The sequence below is a fragment of the Mangifera indica genome, chromosome 17 (genome assembly GCF_011075055.1).
Source record: "Mangifera indica cultivar Alphonso chromosome 17, CATAS_Mindica_2.1, whole genome shotgun sequence".
NCBI lineage: Eukaryota > Viridiplantae > Streptophyta > Magnoliopsida > Sapindales > Anacardiaceae > Mangifera > Mangifera indica.
The window spans coordinates 51,722-74,632 of NC_058153.1; the positions used below are offsets into that span (position 1 = coordinate 51,722).

The 22,911-nt window shown below is 34.4% G+C and overlaps 4 protein-coding genes across 7 annotated transcripts; all 4 read right to left on the reverse strand.

The window, feature by feature from the left end:
- Window positions 1-152: 152 nt before the first annotated feature.
- LOC123200817 (probable sugar phosphate/phosphate translocator At4g32390) lies at window positions 153-1,761 on the reverse strand. Its single transcript, XM_044616210.1, has one exon. It carries the CDS (start codon window positions 1,605-1,607, stop codon window positions 555-557), a length of 1,053 nt encoding a protein of 350 aa, XP_044472145.1. The 5' UTR covers window positions 1,608-1,761; the 3' UTR covers window positions 153-554.
- Window positions 1,762-3,307: 1,546 nt separating this feature from the next.
- LOC123200199 (lysM domain receptor-like kinase 3) lies at window positions 3,308-9,706 on the reverse strand. Of its 3 annotated transcripts, none has more exons than XM_044615349.1 (14): window positions 9,298-9,706; window positions 8,896-9,211; window positions 8,724-8,814; window positions 6,767-8,620; window positions 6,358-6,390; window positions 5,554-5,754; window positions 5,279-5,433; window positions 5,044-5,133; window positions 4,784-4,889; window positions 4,302-4,453; window positions 4,019-4,116; window positions 3,757-3,907; window positions 3,580-3,678; window positions 3,308-3,494 (listed from the first exon to the last, which is right to left on the reverse strand). In XM_044615349.1, the coding sequence occupies exons 4-14, from the start codon at window positions 7,032-7,034 to the stop codon at window positions 3,354-3,356; spliced, it is 1,494 nt and encodes a 497-aa protein (XP_044471284.1). In that variant the 5' UTR covers window positions 7,035-8,620; window positions 8,724-8,814; window positions 8,896-9,211; window positions 9,298-9,706; the 3' UTR covers window positions 3,308-3,353. The 3 variants fall into 3 exon arrangements, with proteins under 3 accessions (XP_044471284.1, XP_044471285.1, XP_044471286.1); XM_044615350.1 differs by having other exon boundaries at window positions 6,767-7,097; window positions 7,856-8,620; window positions 8,724-9,211; XM_044615351.1 differs by having other exon boundaries at window positions 3,580-3,651; window positions 8,724-9,211.
- Window positions 9,707-11,934: 2,228 nt separating this feature from the next.
- LOC123199991 lies at window positions 11,935-12,800 on the reverse strand. The gene has a single exon (XM_044615056.1). It carries the CDS (start codon window positions 12,798-12,800, stop codon window positions 11,946-11,948), a length of 855 nt encoding a protein of 284 aa, XP_044470991.1. The 3' UTR covers window positions 11,935-11,945.
- A 2,272-nt stretch (window positions 12,801-15,072) lies between these two features.
- LOC123200593 (DEAD-box ATP-dependent RNA helicase 15) lies at window positions 15,073-21,335 on the reverse strand. Of its 2 annotated transcripts, none has more exons than XM_044615850.1 (12): window positions 21,175-21,335; window positions 20,931-21,044; window positions 20,622-20,722; window positions 19,960-20,132; window positions 19,624-19,855; window positions 19,368-19,486; window positions 18,729-18,785; window positions 18,459-18,643; window positions 16,002-16,146; window positions 15,831-15,914; window positions 15,647-15,710; window positions 15,073-15,555 (listed from the first exon to the last, which is right to left on the reverse strand). In XM_044615850.1, exons 2-12 carry the CDS (start codon window positions 21,041-21,043, stop codon window positions 15,545-15,547), a joined length of 1,284 nt encoding a protein of 427 aa, XP_044471785.1. In that variant the 5' UTR covers window position 21,044; window positions 21,175-21,335; the 3' UTR covers window positions 15,073-15,544. The 2 variants fall into 2 exon arrangements, with proteins under 2 accessions (XP_044471785.1, XP_044471786.1); XM_044615851.1 differs by having other exon boundaries at window positions 19,960-20,258; window positions 21,175-21,324.
- Between the last annotated feature and the right edge of the window lie 1,576 nt (window positions 21,336-22,911).

Consider the following 22,911-nt stretch of genomic DNA (forward strand, 5'->3'; position numbering starts at 1 on the left):
GGAAACAATCAGTCATGAAGCTGAGATCACTTTCATTTCTTGTTTCGCCTAGATTTTCTAGACAAACCAATAGCAAAACACAATCGAAAAAATAGTCTAGAAAATCTAATCCAGATTCCAGATCATCAAATATTTCACCGACAACAAGAAGGTGCCAAATTCATATGTATCATTAATATAAATGACATGAGTCAAAAGGAATATATATAAATAAGCATTAAATCTCCATCAATGGAAGAAGTAAACACCTACAGACACATAAAATAGTTAAATGAAAAACAAAACAATTAAAAGATAACAGGGTATTTGAGATTCTTACTCTACTAAGATACATGATTCGGCTCTGTAAGCAACAAGAAATGAATCTCAAACCCTGACACTACTACGAAACAGGCATAGTAAACTAGCATAATAACCAAAAACTAAAACAGCATACCAAACCTAAAATGCATCCAATGAGCAAAAGAAAATATCTTTTGTCCCAACTCATAAACCTTTCTTCTTCACCATCCTCCTCTCCTTGCACTTATTTTCATAATATCCCAACTCATAAATCAATCCTGAGACTCGTTCCTCTTCGTGGATCCTCCTTCACCTTCCCTCTCCTGCAACAACTTCCCTGCTTCCTCATCAGCCAGTGCAGCCTTTTTCTGTGCTTCCTTGGCCTTCAATGCCTGCAATTTCGAGTGATTATAATACGCAACCCCCAAAAACGCCAACCCATATCCAAACAGATTCACCGGAGTAACGGTGTCCTTAATAACAGACCACGAAAACGCGATCAATAACCAATCCTTAACAACACCAGCCACATTCATAGTCAAAGCAGATGTTTTTCCAACAAGCAGGAAAACCGCAAGATTCAAGGCGAAAGCACAAAAAGAATTAGTCCCAAATATCACGAAATCAAAATGAAAACTTGATGTGCTCCTCAATACCGGCAACTCCACAAAAATCCAAGGAAAAACCAAAAAAGCCAAACAACAAGGCGCGACATAATAGAGTGAAGTAATAGGATTCAAAGTAATTCCCTTTGATGTGAGCAAGATTTGAATCATTACCAATCTAGTTGCCTCAAAAGCAACGGCACCCAATTGCAAAAGAACACCCCAAGCGTCAAATCTTGCCTCACCATAAGCAGCGATGGCGACACCAAAGGAGATCGACAACATATTAAGCATGGTATCAGTCTTAAAGTTGTCCTTCTTGAAAAGAACGCCGATAGAATAAACGGCGACAGGCATAAGAGCTTTCAACATCTGGATGAAGGAAACAGAGAGATAAATATAGGCAGAGTTAGAGAGCCAGAGACTGAGAGAATACAAAGCACCGATGGGGACAATGGAGGAGAGGTAAAGATCTCGTGACATAGTGACAGGCTCAACGACCTTGAAGACGTTGATAAGAAGAAAAGCGAGAGAAGCACAAAAGGACATGTGGATCATGGTAAGAGAGATGGGAAAGGGCCAATTGTACATCTTCTTATCGAGGATGTACTTGTTGTAAACGATGACGGTGAAGGAGAGGAAGATCCAGATGGCAACATAGGTGTAGGAAAGCAAGATCTTCTTGAGGACACCGTCACTGAGAGCACCACCCTTGCCCATTCTTTGTTTGATTTAGAAAAAGGAAGGGTACGTAGCGTAGGCGGCGATTGGAGAAGGAGAGAAACAAGGAGGAGGAGGAGGAGAAACAGAGTGAGACAGAGCAAAGCTATCTTTGGGTGAGATCAGATGGAGGAGTAATAAGTTTGATTCAGAGTTTAGGGGTGGGCTTTTTCTTCGTTATTTTGGGTTGGGCCACGCCTTCTTATTGACTATTATATTGTTATATTTTTTTCACATTAAAAACGAAAAAATATAATAATAGGTATAGCATAGGGGATTGAAATCTGGTGGTTAGAAAAGGGGTTGTGTAAGAGTAACGTAACGCTCATTCATATGCTTCGTAAAATTCATGTGGGCTGGGGGGCTGCATGTGTCTGACCACCTACACAACGTGACGTGCGCGCGCTGCCATCAACCCACTCCTCACTTTCCTTGCTTGTAATCACCCTCCTCATTCCTTGTTCTGTTTTTTTTTTTCAATTTTCTTAAATTACATCCAACCATCCCTGATTGTGGGAGTGAATTCTATTTGACTCAAAATCAAATACATATTGGAAGACTCATGGATAATTCTTTATTGATGATTATTTTTATTCTTTAGATGTTAATATTTATTATTTGATTTGATTTGATTTAAATTTATTATTTTATATTCAAGTTAAATTTGAAATATGTCTTAATTAAAGTGAAATAGTGTGTCTTGACTAAGCAAAAATACTACTTTATTAAACCAGTGTGTCTTATTTATTGGTTAAGAAAGTTCATTGGTAAAAGAGGACAGATAAGTAACAAGATGGAGGTTGAGACACTCCATGTTACCATGCTTTATAATTAATAATTTTTATAATATAATATAATATAATATTTTATTTTACCCCATCAAAATATCTTTTTTTAATTAAATAAATGATTAGTGAGGCATCTAATTATTTTAAATCAATAATAATAATTGTATTATTATTATTATTCAAACATAGATAAAAGTGCTGTTTGGTTTGTAAAAATATTCCACTATGATACCTAACATAGTTTTGAAATTTAGTCCATGAAGTCTACGCATTGACTTATTATCTCCATACAATACAATAGAGATGGAGACAATATTTTTGGATTGGACCACTTACCTATCCTTTTATAATGCAAAGCAATTTGCCCAATTTCTGCGTTTATTAGTCTAAATAAGTTGGTTAATAAAGAAAGATGGATGGATGTGGATGGATGTGAATTTGGCAGGAAGGACACGTCAATAATGACAAATACTTTATTATTTTTCATCTTTGTTGTATTGTATGGACATGGCATGGAGCCTCAGCCAGCCAGCCGTGTGTGGCGTGATTAATTCAAGATTTGTCAAAACACAAAACCAATCAAATCGGATCACACTGACGGTAATTCTTATTATTATTAAAACATTGATTGAACTATCAAAAGGTATACTTACTAATTTATTTATATTTGTTTTTTTTTCTAAGCAAATCAACCTAATTTATATTACTTGGTTTTTAAGGTTATCAATTTACGATATGCTCACATGTGAGCAGCCATGAGTTTTTTTGGGAATAAGATGAAACCCTAACATATAAAAAATAAATTGTTATAAATGAAAGATGTTATCAATTTATAGGATATAATAGATGAAAGTAAAGTGTGTGAATGGTTGATTAGTTTCTCAATGCTTAATTTTTCTTGACTTTGGAACCCTTAAAAAAAATAGTTAATTTGAATCAAATTCAAATATAGATTCAATCAAGCATGAATCAGAGTTCTCACATAATATGTATTGGCTTTAGAAGAATTCAAGATGCTGGAAAGACTAATCACAACGTTTGACATGTCAGGACGGCGTCTCCAGTTATCATCCACGCAGTCCTTGGCCAGAAGAGCCATCTTCATTTGACATTGCAACAAGAACAAGTAAAGCAACTTAGACTTTGAAGTTACAGGAAAAGATGATCAGCTTGGAGACATTTACCTGAAAAACTAAATCTCTGTGGTACTGAGTCAGGTTGGGATCCAAACATTCTAGCAGCTTGTCCATTGGATTCTGGGTATCATTCAATATTGATAGCATCTGCAACCATCAAGAACAGTGGCACTAAACACAGCTAGCATAAAATTCAATATGACTATTGATTAGTTTCAGGCATACATGATCCACAAGAGACCGATGTTCAGTATACTGATCATTTCCAGGACTTGCTTCTTTACTCAGTGCTTGTTGCCCTGTGATTAGTTCCATTACAACAACCCCAAATGAATACACTTCACTCTTTGTGGTCACACACCCATCTCTTACATACCTGTAAGCTTGTTAAGATCCAGAAACAATCATCTGTACTGGATAAAATGACTACAAAATCTTAATATATAGACATTGAGAGCATTAATTTGAGGAAAACCAAACAACTCACTCAGGCGCAAGGTACCCAAATGCCCCAACAATTCTTGATGCTACAGCTGCAACTTCAGGAGAATGCTCTAATAATTTTACGAGTCCGAAATCTGCAATCTGCCTTTAAAAAATTTGCATTCATAGCATGAGAAGCACAACTTTCATACTAAGGGTTCTCATCTCATCAGCTATTCTTATACTATAGAGTTTGTATGCTGGTTGTTAATGTCCGTTATGCTGATTCATTCAACATGACTAGCTGTGGTTAATATAATTATCTTGTGAAAGAAACCAAGAATCACCTTTGCACGAAAATTCGAATCTAACAGAATATTGCTTGTCTTCACATCTCGATGGACATAATATGGTTTTCTGTATTCATGTATGTACTCAAGGCCTTTGGCTGCATCTAAAGCAATCTGAACACGTGTAGTCCAAGCAAGAGGCTTGTAACCTGCAGATAATAATACAACTATTGTAGAAAACGCAGGCTTTTTTTTCCATAAAATTCTGAGATAATAGGTTTATGCATAAGATTCTCTTCTTTTAACCTCACCGCAGAAAATTTAAGGGTTCTCTCAGTGCATTATAGTTACACTAAACAAAAAGATAAATTCAAAGTGGCACATGATACATATTTGACAACCATGAGCTCAAATTAAGTTTGGCACAGACCAAAGCCAAGAAAGCATCTCTCCAAGACAAAAATGCTGGATTGAAGTACATAGATGAGACAGTGAATAATGTTGCATTTCTAAACCTTGATTTGTTAGTAAATCCACACCTCTTATGCTGGGCCTGTGTAGATGGTCACTCAATGCACCATTTTGGGCATATTCATATATGAGAAACAGAGAGTCTCCACCAGCTGCATATCCAATAAGCTCAATCTGGTTGTATTATACAAGACAAGAGAAAGAAAAAGTACAATTTCAGGAAAAAGGAACAGTGCAGATTTGTATGCACTCCTGTGAAGCAACAATATCTGATTATCTAATGAAAAGATAGAAGAAACTTCAGTCAGTTTAACAAAAAGAGTCCTACCAAGTTTGAATGATGGACTTTGCAAAGGATATTCAGATCTGACAAAAACTCTTTTGACTTGGTGTTTTTCATCTGCTTGATAGCCACATCCTACATTAATATAGGAAGATGCTATCGTTAATGAATCCATTTTAAGAATAGTTTTAACTAACTAATGATCTCAAATAAATTTACAGGATTTCCTGTATACCAAAAGTGAAAATTGAGGGAAAGCAAATTGGCTCCTTTTACTTACAATTCCTCTTAATTTTCCCAGGTAAACTGACCCATAAGATCCTTGGCCAATCTTTAAAGAAGTACTAAAATTGGAAGTTGCATCACAAACTTCATGGTAAGGAAAAACAGTAGCTTTCTCTGAACTGAATGAGGAAATGGCACTTTCTTTGAATTCTACAAAGAAATGATATGTTGTAAATCAACTCATGGGTGAAAAATGAAAACAGTAATGTTTCAATAATGCTGCTCAAATCTGTTTTAAAATGAAGTATTATAGTTTAAATTGCCTCTCACTTGTGTGAAATTGGCTTGAGCCAAGATAACAGCACAAGCTATTCAATCTTCCAGGATAGACTTTTGATTGTGGAGTTCCCATCCTTTTATAATACTTCAAAAACAGAAGTGCAACTGTCAATAGTATGAAAGTAAAAGCAGCTAAAGTGCTTCCAACCACAATAAGGATTTGAGATTTTGATGTTTCTTTGACAATGGGATCTGCAACAGAAGAGATAATGAACTTAAGAGAAAACTGCATGAATCATAAACAGAAAACAAAATGATATCCCAAAGGAATTGAAAAAGAACTTGATAGCATCAAATGGCTATCAAGACATCCAGATTGTGGAAAATATATAAATAAAAGCAAACAAGAGTGTTTCTGTAGAACTAAGAAATGATGCAGAACATTATTCTACTCAGGTTATTGGAACTATCAAGCTAATCTACATCAAAATAGTTTTGTCTTCAAGTTGGCTGGTAATTCTAATGAAACGAAAAAATGATATCAGGATATTCAGTTAACAAAGGGAATCGGATCTGCAATTAGTGATGCCAATGATTACGTAAAATTGTAACCATTTTGAAGAATAGCAATTTGAGAAGAGAATCCTAAGTTGTCTTTATCTTTCATTCAGAAAACATTCATGACAATAGTTTTCAAGAACTAACTCACCCTAATGAGTGCATTCTCAAAACTCTATTTCTCAGTTATCATGGAGATAGTACAGCATTTATCCAATATTCCCATAACTATTCCAAAAATTAGAGCAGAAATGGTCAATTGGGAAAAGAAATGTTGAAAAGAAGTCTGTATCTGACCTTTATCTTCAAGCCTGGTAAAATTTTGAAGGCCTGCAATCCATAGATGCATATGTAGCGGAAAAAAGAGTGAACAGAGGAGAGTTAATCATTATTATTAGCTGCTAAAAAATAGTGTCTAATTATGACACATACAAATGAAACATAATTAGAAAGTCTGATTGCTAAAAGAACATAAAACAAAGAAAATTTCCAAATAAAGAAGAAAGCAAATCTAAGTTCATTTGAAAAATGAAATTAAGAAGCCTTAAACAGTCTGCTAATGTACTACAAACCGTATGACCAAAAGCCTTCTAATAACAGGATCAAACCAGTACAGAAATTATTATTGACGGAACAGACCAAAACTCAGTCATAAATTTCATCTATCATCAAAGACGAGATTAAGAGAAAGTTTAATTTCTCTTACCTGGTCCAGGTATAAAAATCACATCTCCAGCATAAATAAGATTAGGATTTTCAAGCCTATTGAACATGGCAGTCTTGTCTAAATCAGCCTGAAACCTGGAACAAATTGTAAAACGTGTATCTCCAGATTCAACCTTGTATGTCAAAACATAATCAAAACTCTTGGAACAACTGCATAAGAGATCTAAAGTGACAATTTGTGTCGGAATGAGAGTCTTATCTTTTTTTTCCAACACAAATGACCCAAATTTGGATGAGACTTCTCCCATGTATCTCCGTATTGGATTTTGTAGTTGACATGCCAAACATACTCATCATGATCACGTGGGCAGCTGCAATTAATCCCAATCAAGTAATCATCCATGGTTCTATTCACTACATTAGGATTTACATTGAACAAAGAGGCTGTTTCTTCAAGGGTTTTCGAGGTCTCCGGAACATAATACAGTGAGGCGGGACAAGATTCAGTTGAAGATACATTACATGGAAGTGAAGAACCATGTAAACTCTGGCCTACTTTCAAAAAAGATGATGATATAATAAAATATACCAAAAGCAAAGTACTTTTAGCGTCCATAAAACACATTTTTACCAATTCATGAATGCCAATATCACTTTAACCAAGCAAAGGACAAAACTAAGAAGATTTGATACAGGTATAAATTTTGTAGATTGCACGGAGATTAAAACAATGGTAAGAGTTTACAAAAAATAAAATAAAATGTTGAGGTCTTTATATCTTTTGTGAGAATGATAGAACAACTTAACTAAATTATATGCTTGTACAAAGCTTAACTAAGTGGATTCTACCAGGCATTAAGCTATCAAACCTTAACAGGATAACCTAAATCCCCAGTAACAAGAGCATTATCACTTACTACATTGAAACTCAAGAGCATAATACCTTGTTAATTTAAATTATAAAAAATATTATTGAAAAATGATATATGAAATTTCTGGGAATCAGAGGAGGTAAGGGAGAAGGACAATGGATCTAGAAGCAGAGAATGAACAAAGAAAATCAACGAGAACAAAAAAAGGAAAAAAAAGGGAGTCAATCAGTGAATAAAAGCGAAAGTGATTTGATAACCTGGTAGAAGATTGGAGATTGAAGATGATGCTGAAAGACAGGTAAGAAAGTCCAAGAAAGCAGCAAGTTTTATTCTTGGTTCGGCCATTTGGAGTTCTCTGCCTTTCTGACATCATTATATGTCATGAACAGTTCGTTGAGCAGTCTCTCTGTTGTTCTTTGACTACTACGTGGCCACCATTCAAAACTACAACAGCCGGCTTTCCCTGTTTTTCTAGGAAGACTGCATTTTCTTATTTTACTCCAATATTGATTTCAGAAAACGCAAGTGTTTGTACTCTATACTATACATTTGTTGCACATAAACATTTTTTATTTTCTCTGTATATAAAATAAAATTTCAGTTACAGCAATGTATTTTCAGAAACAAACTCCTGTTTCTGTTTATGAATCATATTAATAATTAAACTGGCATCATATCCATCTCAATCTTATCATGGGATGACATGGGCGGCTTTAGTAAGGCATTGGCAGTGGCACTTCCCGACCCAAAATTAGTTGTTGATGCAGCAGAAGAGGAAGAAGACACCGATATATAAACAGAAGTGGGCCGTGATTCTGGAATTTCTATATACAGTATCCCATTCTTCATTGAGACATAGCAATGCTGATGCAATATATTGCACCTGGTTTTCCAGCCAGGAGGCCCCTTCCCGATGACAGGATCAAGGCTATCATTGGCCATGTAATCCTACACTAGATCCCCATGACACCAACCTTGGAGTTGCACTATATACTTGTGCCTTAGGGCTTAGGCCCTTTCACCTGATACAACAGTATTTAATTTTAATTTGGCAAGGTTTTTTTTTTTTTTTTCATTTAAAGAATAATTCAGACTATTAATTTAAAGAAGAGTAAATTGACAGACCTTCATGTGAGGTTCCTGAAAATTTTTTGACAGCTACAATTGAAGGAGGATTTGAAATGATGGCCTTGCCTATCCCATTAAGTTGTCCTTGCTGAAATTGTGAATAGTATATACAGGTAGTTTTATTGGTTTTCAATTTGTATTGATGTAAACATCCAGTTAAGAATAGGACCTCGTAGACGCTGTGAAACCCACATAAACGGAGCTTAGAACCGATTCTGACATGATAATAGATTGGGCAAGAAAGCTGATGAAGGGTCTGTCAGCATATCCCACAGAAACATGAGCATCTGCTTGTGCCCGTCATAGTCAATTTTAATGTTAATTTCTCTTCCACTTTTAAGATCAATCCCAGTGCTGTTGAGACTCTTGGCTGCAACTGGTTTTGTTGTGCTTGTTGTGTCAATGCCTGTAAAGTTTCCATCTGGGTCAAATTCATTCATGTAAGTGTCCAGCTCCACTGCCAATTGACGAACCACGCCATCTGCCTTCATTTTTAAGGAAATAATTCCTATCAGGCTTGTAACCCAAAAAACAATCCACTTATTAAACTAGCTATGATTAAGATACTTACCTTCAGTGGTTAAAACCATGATTCCAATATAAGAGCCATAGCTTTTAGGTTGGGTAGAATTGTTATTCTCTTCAATAATAAACGTACGGGGTAAGACTCAAGTAGCCATTAAATGCGATCAATGAACCCCTGAGAAAAGGCTGCTAATACTGGAACAACATTTTTGAAAGGAGGGAGGGTTGCGTTGGGATTTATAGTAATAATTATAAAATCAACATATAACATCCCAGAACAAGGGCTACAAATCCTCACACATAACGATGTTGCCTACTAGAATGGTTGTACACGATTCTGAGTCTGGATGAGCTGATGTGAGTGTGTGCAATTGAGCAAAAGTTCTAAGGAGTTAGAAATTTCGTCTCTTTATACTGGAGACGGTGCCCGATTATTCACATACCTGAACCGTATCTTCTCTTATACAATCTATAATTATCCAGATTTGGAATGACATTTTTTTATTTTTAACTTATTTTTATCTTATTTACATAGAGTCAATTATATGCAATTTTATCCACAACTATTCACCTTTTGACTATTTCACTTTGATACTCGAAGCATAAAACCTATTTTTGAGTTTAATGATATCACGATAGTTGAAATTGAAACTCTAAATATCACACTCAATTCATTTTGGATATACTAATGCTTCTTATTAATTTATCTTTAATGTATGTGATTTATAGACTTTTTGTCGAATTGATAGTATACAAATTTGTGTCAAATTTATACTCTAATAATCATCTGTATGTAGATCAAAATTGACTCTTAACAAAACATCATGATCATCCATTCAACAAAGTATTAACGAGTAATTTTTATCTGTCAACAATATGGTTTCTTTGTAATTCGATTCGTTCATCATATAGTATCTCTACGAGATTAAAACATATATAAAATTATTGTCTATCTTAAGGTATCCTTAATATGTACAGACCAATATTTGTATCAACAATTAAACAATATTTGATTAAGCAACAACTCAATTCAACTATAACAAAAAATTCAAGTAGTCATTGATGTCAATCAATAGACTTATCAGAGATAATAACTCCCTTATACTTTTCATTGATCTATCATAGTTTTCGTACATCTCTCAATATAATCAATCACCACCATTTTTATATTTTTTTCTCAATGATTACGTTAGGTTGGTATTAAATCATATTGATCATTATACAAAATGATTCAATGACCTCAAATTAAAAATCACATGTAATTCTCTTGATGGGTCAATCTAATAAACACATTTACATAATGTGTGTTTATGTATTATACTAAACTATTTTCAAACAATTTTACTATATGAGATCTGTTTTTATTTTTTAATAGGGTCATACAATACTATAATAATCTTAAATTTATTATATGTGTTTTTAATTAAGATAATATTGAGATTATAAACTTTTTTTTTTTTAAATGACCATCTCATATAAATATAATGTTCTCATAATTTATAGACATGTATTAATCTTCTTATAATGGTTCTAATGAGATTTTTTTTACTTAAAAGGATTCATAATCAAGAATAATGTCATTTTTATTAATTAGAGTCATGATGACAATCGTTTACACAGATGTAATGATCGACTTTAGGACACCTAATTTAATAGGTTGCTCAAGACGTCAGTTATACATAATTAAGAAGACAAGGATGATTAGAAGTGAAAGAAAATTTGTAAAGACCATCTTCAATTAATCCGGCACAGAAGGTACCAAATCAACAATACGTTAGTGCCACTTATCTTGTTCCAAGACTGTACTAATAGTGTTTACGGTTCTCTCTCTCTCTCTCTCTCTCTCTCTCTCTCTCTATATATATATATATATATATATATATATATATATATATATATATATATATATATAAAAATTTAAATTTAAATTCAAAATTTATCTAATATGATTTGGTAAGAAATTATTACTTATGTAATGTAATAGAAGTGGTGATGGAGGTTTGGTAAGGAATTATTGTTTATGGAATGTAATCTAGAAAGTTATTATCTATGGCCGGAAGAGTTTTGGTAAGAAATTATTGATTATAGAATGTAATTTGGAATATTGTCGTTTATCGGTAAATGGGTTGCTATTCACGTAGTAAGTTATACCAAGAATATGCATGATCATTATTTCAATAACCTATCATTTGATTGAATGTGGTTTTTAGAGTTAAATAAAAAAAAGTTTTATCACACCAAATTATTCCAGTTCTATGGGGAACCAATGCCTAACCTCTTTTTGCAACAGTTGAAAAACACAAGCCATATCATCTAATTGTAAAAGATAGTGAATATGATAGACAAATCTATATAGAATATATTTGTTATATTATGTTTGTCTGTATTCTCTCTTAGTATTGCTGTCAACATTCAATATCAACTTCGTAACAAACAAATGAAAATGAGAATTCTTATAACAGTCAGCATATGAAGAACTTAAGTTATCTGTTTAGTTCAAGATTTAGTGTTGGGTTTATAATAATTAATTAAAAGACAACTGATGTAGCTAGTAATGTAAATTAAGCTTACTCATGCAACCTTCAATTCAATCACAGAAACCAGACTGAACAAATTTATTCGGGGATGTGATAATCATAAAGCTAGCTAGCAAGTATTCAATATTAAAAAACCTAAGGTAGAAGATGACATGAATCACTCTCTACGTTCATATTTTCGAGCCCAGATGTGTTTGCCATTGATTCGAAACTTGGCTATGCGTTTCCCATTCAGAATTTGATCAACAGTGTCGACAGATTTCAAAACCAGACGAGCAAACAATGGCTGATCTTCATAAGATGAGAAAGAATTCTCCTGCATGTACACGGTATCAACACAATCGCCACACATACTTGTAAAAAGCTCTCTAACTTCATATTCTGATACAGGAAAGCCCCTTGAGAAAGTCAGAAACATGGTTCTTTCATCTTCAGAAACATTATTTGGTGGGTTCCAAACCCATAATCCTCCTGCAGGAAAATCAATATCCATTGCTCCTGGCACAACAGCCACACCACCAAATAATGGATGAGGGAAACCCGGTATCACAAGAGACTGGTTTCGAATTGCCTGTAATGGGGTGGTACCCAATACAGCCTGAAGAATGTCAGTGAAAACACGAGCACAAACTGTGATAAGATAATTCTTTATTCCACTTATTGCAGTGAATCTATTTTGGAGAAACATTTGCAAAGAAATCGGTTTCTCCATTAATCTTGATGTAAATAGAATAATGCCACCGTTTGCTAACATAGATGAACTAGGACTGTTTGATTCAAGACATTTAAAACATGAAACAGCTTCATCAGCAAGTACATCCACCATACGATCTGAAAGTTTCAACATCTTGAAAACAATATTGGGGAAACCTCTTTCTTCTAGCCATAACCATGTGGCCATCACTAGCAAACTTTCACCTGGGTCTCGCCTCAGATTTATTACCAATCGAGAAAACATTTCTCGATCAATACTGTGGTAAGCGTGGAGCTCCTCAAGACTGATGGTGGCCATTGTAAAATTGTTATCTGCTAAAGCAATGTTGATATTTCACAGACAACAAGTTTGTATATATGTATTAAATAGAGTTGAATTGAGGGTTAATTATTACCATGCATGCATGGCAAGTTGTTGACACATGGACTTCAATGCCCAATGGGAGTTTTTCTGTACAGAATTAAAATAAACTCAGTACTTATCTACAAATTAAGAGTCAGTGTATGTACAAATTTCAAAACCAGGTGGTTTTTGTTTCTTTTGAATGGCCACGTAGGGCATTGCCTGCGTGGTTTTGTGCTGGCTTCACAAAAGTCTAGCTAGCTGCTGTTATCATCTTTCCTTATATGACTCTTTATGCACTGCATTATTTAAAATGTCATCATTATTAAGGCAGGACATTTGATTCTAGTTTTATTAAGAATTTATGATGGCACCTCTCCTTCATTAGCCCATTGTAGGTCTCTCTGCGTTAGTCACCACGTTCAAACTATTTAAAACATTATCATATCGTAACACTTTTCAAAATAAGTTTTGACGTATAAATTCCATGCAAGTTTTTAGAATAGGTAAGAACTAGACACAAAATGGAGAGCGAAGAGGAAGCTTATGCATATAAAACCATATCTCAATTCATATTACATATATAGTTCAATTGTTCTGATCTTGTATGAGAAAGCTTCTTTCATAGGGACAAGGTGGAAGTTCCACGGGCATGAATCTCTTCTCCTGGAACGGATGAAGTGATGTTTACTTGCCTCATTTTAATGTTAAAGCAACCAATTTCGTTACTGCAATTCAATGTAATTGCTCGCTCCTCCGCCCAACTTCCTTACACACCCATGTATGTTGCATCATCACCTTCACTGCTGCTGATGAGTACTGCTTCCATCACTTACACAATAATTAATAATTAATTTGTGTATAATATACATTACTTATCAAGGTTAATTAATATATATACCTCTCTTCCATCCTCTCCTGAGTAGGTAGATAAACCTCACTTTTAATCATTTTTTGTAGGTTAGATCGTAAGACCAACAGAGGGTGAGGAAACATCCAACGGTTTTTTGGAATGTCTTTTGTATAATTCACAATTTTACAAAAACACCTTCTTTTGATTATTTTCATAGGCTATAACATACACCAAGGAGAATTAAATTCCCTTTAATTTCATCCATAGTTATTAATATCTTATAATATATAATACATATCTTACGATATGATATAATATGATACAGATAAAAAATAATATATATTATAAGATTTATCATAATTAATATAATACAATAAACATATTTTACAATATAATATATATTATCAATACACTTTTTAAAAAAATAATAATATAATAAAAATACATGTAAGAAATTTAAATTTTCAAAAATATTTGTAATATTTTTTAAAATATTGATAAATCAATTATCTTTTATAATTATTTTATTAATATTTTATTATTTTATTTTTTAAAAACTATACCATATAATACAACATATAAAATTAAATTTTTAATATACAATTCAACTTCTATTATTCCATCCGCTATCTAACAAGTCAAAATACACGACTTTACTTAATATCCAAGAAACTAGTGCCTAAAACTAACCCAAATCAATGCTTTTACAAAATCCCGAGTTTTGACCATTTGTATACGTAATAGCACGAGACAAGATGGAGGTTTTGCCAAAACTGTAGATTTCGATTAAGGAATCTTAGTAAAAATGATTACAAGGCCTTTTTCAAATTACCTAATGGTCCACAGAGAAGGACGGTAATGATGATAAAGGAGGAGCCCCTGTCGATAGAACTGCAGGCCAGTCATCAGTTCAGCACAAACAGTGTGGTATACTAATGTTGGCTGACGAAGAAATGTCAATACCACCAGCATTATGTCGCTTATTGAGATTAGGCTTTTGGACTGTTAACAACATTGACTCCTATGACTCGGGAGATTATGACAGTTGTGCAAGTGAGAAACCTGCAACAAGATGAGCAACTTAAAATGAACCGAATTCTTTTACCCTTGGCCGCATCATCTTGTAAGATGTGTACAATACAAATAAGAGTTTAATGTTGGAGGTCCACCCAATCCCGACCCATCTATGACAAGACCCTTGACATTATGGAAGCTTAGCCAGAAATCCAGAACAAGAACCCTGGCTGGATAAATCCCATATGTGAGCTCTAACTGCGATTTGGATTTTAAAGCACAATCTATACGTTCAACACGGCTGCCCTGAGTGCTATATTATTATAATAAAGCATAAAAAAGGTATAATAAATAATCTCATTGACAAAGACATGTCCACATTCTCATTTAGTTGAACCTGAAATTTTAACTTAAAAACCGACCGCTAATACAAACACTCCACTAAACTACAATCTAATTCACTTCATGTCTCGAATATCCTACAATAGGTACCTAATAAGTCCAACTTATTAAATTATAACATTAAAATCATGTCTAACAATCTAATCATCAACACCAAACTATCACCAGAATTTATATGCAATTCTAATGCAAAATTTAAAAAAAAAAATACTAGTAGTAAAGTTCCCAAAAGCAACAGAATAAAAGGTCTTAGATGCAACTCTACAAAGCAGTATAAAACAACTGAGAATAAGAGAATCTATCCGACTTGGTGTCTCCAATATCACATATGTAGATCATATTGGACTTCAGTTTCAAGAGGTACATAAAAGGGCCAGCGGAACCCACATCCAGATTTAACTTCAAAAAGCCTCCCTCCATCATCCTTCCCTTATGATGGCACTATAGAAACAAACAACTTCAGATCAATTAGAATTCCACAATAAAGTAACCTAAATCACTAAACCAAAGACTTAAGCAACATGAAACATACTGTATGTAGATGTATCAATCTGCTCTGGAAGTTCCTTTATATCCACCTCAAATCTTGCTTGAACCTAGAGTCAATTAACAAACAAAATAAAGATATATACACACAAATAATGAGAAAAAGAACAAAAAAATGTAATATAGATGGTTTAAAAAAAACAAAATAACACAGAACATTGATTTGAAACCTGATTAAGAATATCGGAATCAGATGCAGAGGAAACAAAAGTAATTGCAAGACCCTTAGTGCCAAACCTACCAGCTCTACCAACCTGCAAGATTCAACCATTGGCATAAGCACAAAGCCCAGAAACAAATTCTCAACAGAAATGAATGACCATATGTTAAATTTAACCTACCCTGTGAAGATAAGTGTCAGCAGAATCTGGCATGTCATAATTGATGACAATATTGACACGCTCAATGTCAATTCCTCTTCCAACCAAATCTGTGGCCACAAGAATCCTCTTGTTTCCCTCCTTGAAACCCTTGTAACGTGTCAACCTACAAGCAAATATCAGTCTGCTCAATGATTCAACCTTTAACCACTGTCAGTGCTAATGCTTATCTTAATTTTCACAAACAACACAAATCACATTCCAAAAATTTATTTCTTCTACTTTCTTCATCTCAACCAACCCATCCACACAATGAAGGGAGAGAGGTTTGATCTGAAGATGGAACCTATACTATAATATGAGAGTTACTACTACAAGTCAAAAACTAGCTAGACATGCTTCAGATATAGAGATGGCAGTAGAAACAAGTGTTTCTGGAGTTGGCCTTCAACATTGCAGACATAGTAAACAGACAATATAAAGATCAGGAAAGAGAATACCACAGGAATTAAAGAATACAATCAGGATCTTCACCAGATCCATAATAAAAAAACTAAAATCAAATCACGGATAAGAAATACATATACTGCTAGACATACAACATATGCCAGATTCTTTGTTTTCTTTTGTTGAATATATTTCAAGAGGATCAAACCAAAGAAAATTCAAAATCATATCACCCAAGCCAGGAACATTTTTAAACGCTCAACCACAGTCAATTTTCTGCTACCTCTACAAAATGGAAAATCACAACACAAATTTAGACACAAACAAAATAAAACAAGAAAAAAGACATCAATTGTACATAACAGACGGTTTTCCCATGCTTGTAACAACCAAAATGACATTTAAAGGAGAACCAAAAGAGAGACTTAATGCTCAAAGATGAGTTAAAAATGACTTGATTTTATAGTAAATGCATTCTTAAAACAGCTTAAATGTATTACTTCTGCAGTAAACAACAAAACCGTTAAAAGCACACAAACAAAACAAACAGTATTGCAAACTTATGTTTCTGATAAAAACAAGCTTCCAATCATAGAAGCCTCATGTCAGTTCTGTAACATCTAAAATAACCAACCAAAATTACATTAATTCGGCCACTGATTTAAACACCCAATACTATCATCCAGCTAAAAATGCACAACTTAAATCAAGCACAAAACTCCAACATTCACCAGGATGGTAGAAAGTTAAACCAATGGACACTGGGAGTTAACTAATATAGAATACAGAAGATCCAACATATAAAGCAAAACTGATAATTTATTTCAACAGGAATAAGAAAAGCATAGACTTAAAACTAAAGGAAGATAGAAAAAAATTAATTCAACCTTGTTTAAATCAAGGCTAAATTTCTGCCAACAAGGATAAATCCACATTTACAAAAAACCCGCGGCACATTTCCATAAACATTGACAAAAACAAAAAAATGAAAAATTCAGCCACATAATGTGCAAATAATCCAGTAGCAATGTGGATATAGAGAAATAATCACTGCAGATAAATAATATATAGAACAAAATGAGAACCAAAAGTACACAGACATTACAATTTATGAAGAAACAGAAACAAGAAGTTTTTATTATTCCAGATAAATCATATGTCAAAGAAGTTGAATATTTATATAGGTTTACTGGGAAAAATTACCAAGGAGAGATATAAATCAAGCCTGGACGACCAGATCTCAAAATTTGAAAGAAATACAATCAAACACAATTAAAGCAATTCTTGGAATATTTATATGTCAAAGTAGTTAGATATTTATATAAATTTACTGGTAAAAATTACCAAGGAGAGATATAAATCAAAGCTGGATGACCAGGTCTCAAAATTTGAAAGAAATACAATCAAACACAATTACAGCAATTCACCAAGTAACCAATGCGGTAGAACGTTCAAAATAACCACACAGACAACAAACATTCAGGGAAAACTTAATCCTGCACATATTTGCCTCGTATAATCACGTCTCAAATTAATCCATCGGTATCTGTTGGACTATTCACTGAGTCTTCCATATTTACTGCCACAAAACCATGGCACATACAATGCATTACATAACAACATGGACAACAAACATTCAGGGAAAACTGAATACTGCACATATTTGCCTCTTATAATTACAAGTAAATTTAATCCATTGGTATCTGTTGGACTTTTCCCTGAGTCTTCCACATCCACCGCTATGAAAGCATGGCAAATACAATCCATTACATATTTGCTATAAAGTTTACCTTTACTCTCCAAGGGCGATGTTGCATCTACTGGATGCAAAAAAAGAGAGTAAAACAAAGAGATGAAGTATATTAACAACAGATATAGTACAAGGCAAGAAAGTCAGACAACAACAGGTACAACTCTGACCATTTATATAACATAAACAAGCATTCACAAAAATTACTAAAGCAAATGGTTACAGTTGGCAGCTAAAGATAATTACAAAAGCAAAGGATTATTTTAAAAAGACATACAAACCTTTCTTCCTGAGACATCCCAGAATGGATGCATATAGAGGGAAAATTACATTCAACAAGTAACTTGTTCAACTCTGCAGCTCTGCTCACACTTTTGACAAAGATTACAACTTGATTAAAGTCCAATGCATCAAGGAGGTCATTCAGCTTCCGATTCTTCTCCAGCTCACTCAATTTGATGTAGTGCTATTTCAAATGGTAAAAGTGAGATACAAGCTGAATGCCAGTGAACTAGTAGAGAAACTAAAATATAATGCCCCTGGCCACATACCTGTACAAGACCATGAAGAGTCAACTTGGCCTCATCATCAACATATATTTCCATTGGCTGAAAGGAACAAATGTCATAGTAAATCATATTAGGAACCTTCCTCAAGTTAATGGAATCCAGAACGAAATGTATGATGGATGCACATCCCTTCAGTTGAGATTCCTTCAATCTGATTTGTCTCCTTGTAGATAACTTTTTTTGTCACAGCAAGAAGAGCCACTGTTGCTAAACATATACCTATGAAAAGACCATACACAACCCTGAGAAGCCCACCCACCCCACACAACCCAAACCACCCCTGTCAACTACAGAAAAATTGAACCAACTCCCAACATGTGGCCTAGAAAAAAGAAAAAAAAATACTAAGCCTAACTGAACAAAGGTTCAGCATTATAACATATCCCACAGCTTTGCGGTATCCTAAGAGGTTGCAACTTCTCATTATTTCCCAATTACACACTAGACTAGATTTCCGGCTTTGTGACTAGAAATTACCACCAGATAGACAAACACCAATGGCAGCATATGGTCATAGAACCGCCGCATTATAAGACTTCTATGTTACTCTTGTAGAAAGTTGACATTATTAAAAAAATATGGGACTTGTAAATTCAAGTAGTTCTGGCCATAAGACATTACATCTTGCATAAATTTCTTGCAGACTGGGCGGATTTCTTTGCTGAGTGTTGCCGAAAACATCATAACTTGCTTATCATGAGGAGTCATCTTGAATATCTCCTGCACATCTCTTCTCATGTCTGTAAAATACGAAAACATAAGAAGAATATAAGTGGAACCAATCTCAAGATACTTAAAATAGGAATTGAGATATTCTACAAGTCCAGGAAATAAAAAATAATTTAGTTGAATTCTTGAGCAAGGGCCGGGGGCATACCGAGTGATTCAAGCATCTTGTCACATTCATCAAGGATAAAATGCCTCACATTCTTCAATGATAGGTCTTTATCTCTTGCAAGAGCTAGTATTCTTCCTGGTGTGCCAACAACAATTTGAGGGCATTCATTTTTCAGCAGATCTTTGTGACTTTTGATATTAACACCACCATAAAAGACAGCAACCTTGATATCAGGCAGATATGTACTGAATCGCTCAAACTCATGGCAGATCTGTTAAGTGTGAGTAACAAAAATGAGGAAAAGTGTATGAATCAATAATATGATAAATATAAATAACAGGGGCTCCAGACAAAGACAAAAGAACTTGAATATACCTGATAAGCTAACTCTCTGGTATGACATAAAACAAGTGCAGTAACTTGGCCCGGGTTTGGCTCAGTTTGCTGCAAGGTTGAAAGAACAAAAACTGCAGTCTTTCCCATCCCAGATTTAGCTTGGCAAATGACATCCATCCCCAAAATAGCTTGAGGTATACATTCATGTTGCACTGATGAAGAACCAAATAAAATCGTATCCAAGGAACCGTAGGTAAGTAAAATATAACGTCCGTGATGAAAGGTTTACCAAACCAGAATACTGCTCCGAAATCAATAGTGTGATAGTAGTATATTACCTACAACACCATAAGAACACGATTTTAGATACAGTAGATAAAGTACATAAATTAATTTAAAGAAAAGAAAACCACACTGCCACAAATCATGCATAACCACAAAAATTCTGCCTCTTCTATATCACATTTAGTTAGAAGAAATGAACTAGAAAACCCCTCTTACATCCAAGTGACATACAACAATGGGTAAACCTATGAGGGTTGGACATAGTAGGCTCAAAAACATAAGTACAACACAACATCACACCAGCAATTATTCAATATCCTATTTAACTTGTAACATTAAATTAAAAAGAAAAAGGAAAATCATTATATTACACCAAAACAGAAATTTCAATTAGTAAAATAAAGATGGTAATTTGCCTTCTGATGGATGCTCAAATCCAGAGTCCACGATAGCTCGAAGAAGCTCTGGCTTCAAAAGGAAGTCCCTGAATCCTGAACTGTGAATTCCAACATAGCCCCTGCTCCCAGTGAAAGGGAAAATTTTTAAATTACTAACTTACATTAAATAAAATGCTTAACTGCAATTTCAAGCTCAATTACTATTTCAAAACTTAAAAGAGGTAACAAATAAAATAAAAAACATCAAAACATTTCCAGACCAAATCAAATCAGAATCTTGGCAAAATAATAAACGAAAATAGAAATAAAAATGGATATAGCACTTACTTCTTGGCGGCTTCACCATTGGCTTTGGTAGCGACAGAGTCAGGAGCTTGAGCATCTTCTTCCTCATAGTCAAGAAGTTCATCCTCGTACTCGTTGTCCCTGGTCTCTCCCATCCTGTAAAACAAAATGAAAAAAATATATACATATTAGATCTTTATTAATTAGGGTTTCGACCATTAAATCGAAGAAACCACCGGTTATAAATATCAAAACGAAAACGAATTAGACGAACTTAGAGTTGTACCTGCTAGCCTGTTAGAAGAAGGCTGGAGGTTTGAAGGTTAGGATTTGGGGAGAGGGAAAAATTGAGAGGCTGCTGCAAAGGAAAAGAATTAGCCAAAAGAAAAAAGGAAAATATTTGTGAGTGATGAGATCGAAGAGACAGATATCTAGGGTAGAGGGACTAAGAGCGTCTTATATAGAAGGTGAACTCCGATATGTGGCCCAAAATCCCCTAAATTTATTTTTGTTAACGATATTCAATTCACCTTCCAACGAGTTGGGCTGTTTAGCCCAATAAACAATTGTATTTTTTATTTTTTAAAAAAATCGTTTTTTGTAAATAGTTTGTTCGCGTGTATTTTATAGAGCTGCAATACCGTGAATGGTTGAATCTATTTGCTCTAAAATTTGGGCTGCAGTGGTACTGGACCAACCCTAAACAAAGTAAAGTTTAACATTGCTTTGAATTTAAAAGAAATTATTCAAAATTAATGAATTGAAGTTTGAATACAATTTAAAAATAATTTAATTTTGTATTTGATCTAACTCAATTCAAACACATCTCATTTTATAAAAAGAAATGTAAACACAATCTTAGTTTGAATCTAACCTTCCCTATAAATTAAGTTGGGTTGGGTCAGACTAACTAAAGCTATGGTTGGCAATTAGGACTGGGCTTGGAGCATAGCTGCCAACACACTAGTTGAGTTCTCTTTAGTTTAATCCTCTGTTGTTAGGATTGCCAACCACTAGAAGACCTACTACGCTAATCAGTGGCTTCTGCTTCATCTTTTGCCCCTGCCCATCCCACAAGAGCAAAATTCAAACCAAGTAACAACTCTAATCTGAACAGTTGTTTCATAAGTTTTTATGCACAGAGACCCATAAATGAAAAGCTGTATTAGGTTCATCATGTGTCATCAAATTCTACAGCTACTAAACTTCATTCTGTTAAAGCCAAGGTTAGACTTTTCTCCTTTGCCAGTTTAAGCTTCTCTACATGCAGGTTGTTTAGACTTATAATCCACTGGGTGCAGGCCGGTGGAAGTCCGAATGGAGGTCCGATACCCCTACAGGGCCAGTGGCAACTTTTCGGGCCAATCTCGATATGTGTCTGTCATCTTCCTGGTCAAGACAAAGGTGCTTCATGTTGGCTTTGGGGGTAATGTCACACAATTTATTTTCATCTATTCATCTGCTTGATTCATAAGTTCTGCTGCAGAGGGGAAAAGGATAAACTGTGGGGGAACTGCAATGGAGCTAGCTTCATTTGAGACTAATAGCTAGTGATAACATTTTAAGATTCTAACTAATAGCTCTTCATAAACTCGGACATTTGATGTTGAAGCAAAGGAGTCGACTCAGATTCAGGGTAATATTCATGAAACACATACATGTGACTCCTTCTCAGCTTCCACCACTCTCACCTCCTTCAATCCTTTCTTCTACAAAAACTCTGCATGGATGATGCCCCTTTCCTACAAAAAATCCAACCCGGAAAAATAAACCACCACCGCTGGAAATTGACTCCATTCTTCCATGGACATTTCTCCTGTCTCGAAATTACATCCAAATCATTCATAGACACACGCTCAGCAACCCCATCAGCCATCTCAAGCATGGTTCAGATTATACTTGTTGACTTAACCATTCAAGCGAAACGAGGAATAACAATCTTCATAAGCTATGGGAGGGGATACTCTGGTTCTCAAGGGAAATAAATGGTAACCAAGCAAAGCGGTTAAGCCAATGCAAAATC

Bases quoted from the DNA above. Each gene is read 5' to 3' on its own strand.
- LOC123200199 (XM_044615349.1), bottom strand. From the start codon at position 7,034: ATGGGAGAAGTCTCATCCAAATTTGGGTCATTTGTGTTGGAAAAAAAA. The intron at 6,391-6,766 runs GTAAGAGAAATT...TATGGATTGCAG, and splicing joins GATTTTTATACCTGGACCAG to GCCTTCAAAATTTTACCAGG. The intron at 4,890-5,043 runs GTAGGACTCTTT...TAATACAACCAG, and splicing joins AAGTCCATCATTCAAACTTG to ATTGAGCTTATTGGATATGC.
- LOC123200817 (XM_044616210.1), bottom strand. From the start codon at position 1,607: ATGGGCAAGGGTGGTGCTCTCAGTGACGGTGTCCTCAAGAAGATCTTG.
- LOC123199991 (XM_044615056.1), bottom strand. From the start codon at position 12,800: ATGGCCACCATCAGTCTTGAGGAGCTCCACGCTTACCACAGTATTGAT.
- LOC123200593 (XM_044615850.1), bottom strand. From the start codon at position 21,043: ATGGGAGAGACCAGGGACAACGAGTACGAGGATGAACTTCTTGACTAT. The intron at 19,487-19,623 runs GTATGCCCCCGG...CGTATTTTACAG, and splicing joins CAAGATGCTTGAATCACTCG to ACATGAGAAGAGATGTGCAG. The intron at 18,786-19,367 runs GTAATGTCTTAT...TGTTCCTTTCAG, and splicing joins GCAAGAAATTTATGCAAGAT to CCAATGGAAATATATGTTGA.